General features: G+C 50.0%; 1 protein-coding gene across 1 annotated transcript in view; it reads left to right on the top strand.

Moving 5' to 3' along the window:
* Positions 1-710: 710 nt before the first annotated feature.
* Positions 711-6,828, top strand: part of LOC134015783 (glutamate receptor ionotropic, NMDA 2D-like) — a gene marked incomplete at both ends in the record, with an annotated part of 11,310 nt that continues 5,192 nt past the window's right edge. Inside the window, 5 exon segments of the mRNA XM_062455316.1 lie at positions 711-916; positions 2,386-2,554; positions 4,388-4,541; positions 5,235-5,360; positions 6,793-6,828. The exon segment at positions 6,793-6,828 is cut by the window's right edge and continues 194 nt beyond it. Of these exon segments, the coding sequence (XP_062311300.1) occupies positions 711-916; positions 2,386-2,554; positions 4,388-4,541; positions 5,235-5,360; positions 6,793-6,828 (691 nt within the window).

Consider the following 6,828-nt stretch of genomic DNA (forward strand, 5'->3'; position numbering starts at 1 on the left):
GTGTGTCTGTGTGTGTCTGTGTGTGTGAGTGTTCTTGCCCTGTCTGGGGTATCTGTTTCCTGTCTCTTCTCTCCTGAGGGTGTTTGGATTGAGCGTCTGTTGAGGGCTGCGGTCGAAACGTGGTCGAAACATCGTCAGTGTCATGGTTTCTCTCTCCCTCTGTCTCTCCCTCTCTCTCCCTCTCTCTCCCTCTCTCTCCCTCTCTCTGTCTCTCCCTCTCTCTGTCTCTCCCTCTCACTCTCTCTCTCTCCCTCTCTCTCCCTCTCTCTCCCTCTCTCTCTGTCTCTCTCTCTCTCTCTCTCTGTCTCTCCCTCTCTCTCCCTCTCTCTGTCTCCTCAGTACACAGGGCTTGGCTGCCAAACTCTCCTGTACTCTGCAGCCTGACTTTACTGGTTTAGACACAGCGATGCGCTTGTGTGTTGTTCAAACTACCCTGAGTGTGTATAGTATACCCAGAGTTAGCGAGGACAGTGAAAGCAAAAGTTTGGTTTATAGAAATTTCAAGTGTTTTTTGTGGACGCGTCGAATGTGTTTGTTACTGTAGTATATATTTGAGTCTGTCTGTGTGTGTTAGTGTATGTGTGTTATTGTGTGCGTGTGTTAGTGTGTGTTAGTGTTAGTGTGTGTAAGTGTGTGTGTTAGTGTGTGCTAGTGTGTGTTAGTGTGTGTCCATCCTCCCTCTCCAACCCTCTCTGGGTCTGTTTCCCCAGGTAGGTTGGTGGGAGAACGGCGTCCTGAGACTCCGTTACCCGGCAGGCTCTCGCTACGGCCCCTTCCTCCAGCCCCCGGACGACGCCCAGCACCTGCGCGTCGTCACGCTGGAGGAGCGGCCGTTCGTCATCGTGGAGCCGGCCGATCCCGCCTCCGGAACCTGCATCCGCGACTCCGTCCCTTGCCGGAGACCTCTCAACGTCAGGTGACTGCCAGCCCGGGGTCAAAGATCAACCTGGACCAATGAGATTAGATTAGAATGATTAGAAGGAGCGGGTTTGGAAAGTGCTGTTAGATTGATTTTATTTTTGATTGAATTAACGTTTATTATATATATATTTTTTTTATCATCGACCCAGTGTGTTGCCATGATAGAATCAACCCTTTTCATTTTTCCATTTATGTTAACAGACTGTTGAAAGATTCCGGTTCTGCTGAAAAGGCATTGTGCATGTCTGCGTTTCCCGAAAGCGTCGTAAGCCTAAGTTGATCGTAGAATCCATCGTAGGACGAATCTTAGTTTTACGGGCCGTTCCTAAAGACATCGTAGCTAAAGTGTCTCTTGAAAATTCTTAACTCTTGAAAGTGCATGGATTAGCCTACTCCTTACGAGCATGTTTGGGAAACGCACGTAAGAAATATCGATGGTTTCGTTTTTTGCTCAATCGTTGCTACGATCCATCGTTATCGGGAAACGCAGCCCAGAGCGTTGGTCTGTTGAACACCACAGTGGACGCAAACATGAGCCGTTGTAGAAAGGTCTGCCAACTGTCAGGTATTAGCCAGGACGTCCCTTATATTGACCCTAATTGATTTGTCCCATACCCGACCTCCCTTGTCCCGTGTATTGACTGCTACGCTGATCTAATCATGACTGAAACAACAGCAACAGCAGCAGTGCTGATCACAACACTTGAGAATGATCACCAACACCTGTCATCATCCAATCACAGCCCACGCTCACGCGCATCAGTACACGTCATCGCCTCCGCTATCACTAGCTAGCTATCGAACAGATAGCTAGCCCTCATGGAGAGATCTCCATGAGGGCGACCTGTTGTCTGTCAATGGAAAAAAAGCACAAGCCTTACAATATGAGTGTAGGTTAAGGGAGCAATAGGGTTAGCTACCATAATCTCTTCTGGTTATTAAAAGTCATGTTTCTAACTTCACAGTCAATTCTAGACCTGACCGTATTAGGATGTTTTTGTAACATTTGCCCTCAGTGCACAACAAGTTATGAGCAATGTCTGCAGAGAGCACATTTTTGCAAATTCTGAGAAAACGTGTTTACCTCTGATGGGTGAATCCTGAAACGATAGATGATACACTATCACAGCTGCACATTTACATCATGCGTAACTCATCAATGGAAATATGACTTGTCAGATGATTTTCTGGTAGACTAGTGTTGAGCAACGTTTTCTAAATGAAAAAGTATAAACATGTGGGTTTGAGGTTCATCAGTCTGGAATGGATGAGAGTGGAGATCTTACCGCAGCACTATTTAAGAGTATAAGGAAAAGCTATTAATCACCTTTACCTCTCTTTCTTTCAATTGTTTTCTTCCGTTAGTCATCGCTGTTTCTGCTCCAACATTCTCCCAAGGCTGACACTTCCCCCCTCTCTTTGTGTGTGTGTGTGTGTGTGTGCATGCGTGTGTGTGTGTCACAGTGCAATCCAGGAGGGCGAGACCGTTAAGAAACAATGCTGCAAAGGCTTCTGCATTGACATCCTAAAGCGATTGGCTAAGATTGTGGGTTTTACCTATGACCTCTACCTGGTGACCAATGGCAAGCATGGGAAGAAGATTGATGGAGTTTGGAACGGCTTGATTGGAGAAGTAAGTCTCTTGTCGATGGAACCGTGACGCTGTAGGTGTGATCTGAGCATGTGCGGGTGTCTGGGTTAATGTATGTGTGGGAGTGTGTTTGTGCAGCAGAGATAGTGTGCATGTGTGTGTGTGTTGCTTTTCTTACCCATGTCCCAGCATTCTCTGGCCTCTGCTCCTGCCTCTGGGGCTACCAGTTAAATGCTGCATGCCACATCAATCACTAAGAGAGTTATGGACCCTTAACCACAGCCAGCACTCAGACAGCCATCGTTTATTACGTACACACACACACACACACACACACACACACACACACACACACACACACACACACACACACACACACACACACTTGGCATAGTACACAGGAATTCAGGCAGACAGGCCTGACATAGATACAGACACTGTATAATGTGTACACTTACGTGTGCACCTTGCATGCATTCACTTTGGCTCCTCCCCCTACACAGAGACACTCATACATGTGCCCCCTCCCCCCCCCCCCCACACCCACACACACACACACCCACACACACACACACACACACACACATTTACAGTCTCACACCCTGTGGGAGTTAGGTGTGGTCCTTGTTTGATTGAGGCGTCCTGCTGTGTCGCTACGTCCTAAAGGGAGTTTGGCAAAGGCTCGTTGCCATGGGATCGTGAACAATGGCCGAGCGGGTTCCTTCGCTTTTCCCTCAACATCACTTTTACGCCGGCTTGATCCTCAGCCAGCGTCGTCTATCCACCCACATTCACATGCAAAAGGCCTAAGTGCGTTTTATTTTCTCAGGCTAATTTCTGTCTTTTGATCAGATGTACCAAAGCCTGCCGTTCTTTGATCAGGTAATCCAGACTTGGCAGAGCCGCGGCCCTCTGCTTTCTGCCGCGTTCGCTTCTTTCTGCTGATTCGCTCTGAAGTGCGGATGTGCCATGTCTAATGTAGATTAACATTTCACTTACTCTATCAGCACACACAGCGTTTTCCTATCTGAAGGTGGGGCGGGGTGGGTGGGTGGGTGGGTGGGGGGGGCTAACTCACTTTGTATGATAAAGAGATGTGGAGGAGACGCGTGGAGAGAGCCCTCCCCCTCCCCCCCCCCTCCCGGAGCGAGGTTGGGGTCTGTCCTGGGGAACACGGCGCTCTGCTCTCAAGTAGAGCGGTTTGCAACAGCAGTAGGGTGATGTCATCCGCTGTTATTTAAAAAAAAAATAGAATAGAAGTATGCAGTGGCATAACGACATCTCTGACGTTGATAACGAACCAAACCGTTTAAAAATCGGTTGGAAATTTAAAAAGTACTTGTAGCATCAACACAATGTTATGGGTGAGCGGGTTGACTGTAGCAAGATGGCCGCCATGTGCGGACGTTCTAGACTCCGCCGTAAGACATCTAGTCTTTGTATATATCTATGGGTCTGAAGCCCTCAGAGCACCGTAGGCTCTGTTGCTTCCCTGAGGCGTCTCCAGCTTCCTGAGATGAGGCAGAAGGCCGTAGGCAGAGGGTGGAGGCGAGGCGAGGCGCTGGCGGAGGAGGCTGGGGTCCTCAGTCTGGTGGCTGAGCGGTTAGGGAATCAGGCTAGTAATCAGAAGGTTGCTGGTTCGATTCCCCGGCAGTGCTAAATGACGTTGTGTCCTTGGGCAAGGCACTTCACCCTACTTGCCTCGGGGGAATGTCCCTGTACTTACTGTAAGTAGCTCTGTAGCGTCTGCTAAATGACTAAATGTAATGTAAATGTAATGTCCTCTCCCTGGAGAAACCTTACCATGAATCTGTCCCCTGTCTGCCCACCTCCCAGCTCTCCTTCCTAACTGCATTTGCTCCTCCTCGCCTCTAGGTGGTGTACAAGCGAGCAGACATGGCCATCGGCTCCCTGACCATCAACGAGGAGCGCTCGGAGGTGGTGGACTTCTCCGTCCCCTTCGTGGAAACGGGCATCAGCGTCATGGTCTCCCGTAGCAACGGGACGGTGTCGCCCTCAGCTTTCCTGGGTAGGTTCGAGTCGAGAAACGCAACACCCAGACAGGAAGCAGCTCCTCTGGTCGGAGGTTCCGGTCTAGTTCATGCTCACCCATCGACGCAACAGCAGTTACAATCCATGCGGAAGTTTTGGCAACAATGAAGTCAATGAGAAAACAAGTTGTAGCCTGTGGTTGTTTTCCGTTCTGCAACACTGGGGCTGAGGTATTGTTTGGGCGATGGCCTTTCCTTGCCTTTTTGCTGTTTTCTTGCTCAGCCTTTTCTGTCGTCTCAACTTGTATTTCCTCTCAGTCAGCAGCTCAAGTGGTCCTGTGGGAGCGCAGGCTTATTGGGCTGAATTACACTGAGCTGTGCTGATTGGAAAACACAGAAACAGTCAAGTAACACTGATTGGTTCCTTCATGGAGTTCTGGAGATTATTGTTGCTCTGATGGTTTCTCTGTCCATGACATGTTTGTTCTCAACATCTCTTCTGCTCTCCTCTTCTCTTCCCTCCTCTCCTCTTCTCTCCTTTTCTTCCCTCTTCTCTTTTCTTCCCTCCTTTTCTCTCCTCTTCTCTTTTCTTCCCTCTTCTCCTCTTCTCCTCTTCTCCTCTTCTCCTCTTCTGTTCTCTCCTCTTCTCTCCTCTCCTCTCCTCTCCTCTCCTTTCCTTTCCTTTCCTCTCCTCTCCTCTCCTCTCCTTTCCTTTCCTCTCCTCTCCTCAGAGCCCTACAGTCCAGCGGTGTGGGTGATGATGTTCGTCATGTGTCTGACCGTGGTGGCTGTGACCGTCTTCATCTTCGAGTTCCTCAGCCCTGTGGGCTACAACCGCAGTCTGCAGAGTGGCAAGAGTGAGTGAGCTCTGCCTGCGTCTGCCCCACGCTCATAAATCAGTCCAAAACGCGCTTCATCACTGCGCGCTTGTTGTTGTAAGGATCAAGTCGGTAAACATTCTTGGAAATCTCTGTCTAAGCAGCTCTCTGCTGGAGAACAGTCAGGCCAAGTTTCACTGATGGTCGTCATAGGTGTGTCGCTTGTCAAGTCGAGCACCATTGTGAATGATTACGTGACAAATTTTGCCCTGGAAGCTAAATTGTGTGTGTGCGTATATCTGTGTGTGTACATTGGTGTGAAGGTGTGTGTGTGTACGCATGTGTGTGTGCCTCCCACAGGGTTGTGCTTTCTCTCATGTTACACTGCAGGCCTATATTTTTTTATATTGAAGGAGCTATATATTATTCAGCAGTGCAGTTTGCACCCTGGTGATGTTCAGTATGCCTTGCGCCTCCATCCAAAATCTACTCTCACTCTCTACTTCTTACCGCAAGGATGCTGTGCTGTACATATCTTACCTCTCCATCCCCCCCCCCTGTATGTCCCCTCACCCCTCCTCACCCCTCCTCACCCCTCCTCACCCCTGCTCACCCCTGCTCACCCCTCCTCACCCCTGCTCACCCCTCCTCACCCCTTACTCCCATCTCTGGAACAACTCAGGTCCTCGATCCCTCCTTTGGTGTGAGTTTCATCGTGTTGGGTGTAATCAAGTGTATGATCACGTAGTCAAGCTGAAAGCTGTTGAGTTCAATATTTATTGACAGGGCTTGGGAGTGGCAGAGTCAAGGAATCTGCAGGATATTTACTTATAGAAGACGGCAATGAATCATTCAGGGTGTTAGTAATTCAGTTCATCTGCAGCTCCGCTGGATCGACGGCTGCAGACTGGAAACATCATCTGCTGATGATATTTGGCCGGTCTGATGGTGGTCTGGACTGCCACGTCTTCCTGTACTGGTCTCTCTGCACGCCAGAGAGACTGGGATCGCTCCTATTTTTGACAGAATCCACCGATCCAACGACCTAAATTATATGTTTTTACTTGTTGAACTTTTATTTGTTAAAAATGATTCAAGCCAAATCCTTTTGTGGATAAACAGGTTCGACCTTGAACCCGAACGGTTTCACACAGGGAAAACCAAAGAATCCTTTATGGTTGTAGAGGTAGGGACATCTGTCTCCTCCACCCCCACCACACCCTCTCTGTCTATGGTCTCCTCCACCCCCACCACACCCCCTCTCCCCCACCCCCCAGACCTCCCCACCCCCACCACACCCTCTCTCCCCCACCCCCCAGACCTCCCCACCCCCACCACACCCCCTCTCCCCCACCCCCCAGACCTCCCCACCCCCACCACACCCCCTCTCCCCCACCCCCCAGACCTCCCCACCCCCACCACACCCTCTCTCCCCCACCCTCCTGACCCTGTCTCTCCCCTGTCCTTCCAGAGTCGGGCGGCTCCACCTTCACCATAGGGAAGTCCG

The sequence above is a fragment of the Osmerus eperlanus genome, unplaced genomic scaffold (assembly GCF_963692335.1).
Source record: "Osmerus eperlanus unplaced genomic scaffold, fOsmEpe2.1 SCAFFOLD_674, whole genome shotgun sequence".
Lineage (NCBI taxonomy): Eukaryota > Metazoa > Chordata > Actinopteri > Osmeriformes > Osmeridae > Osmerus > Osmerus eperlanus.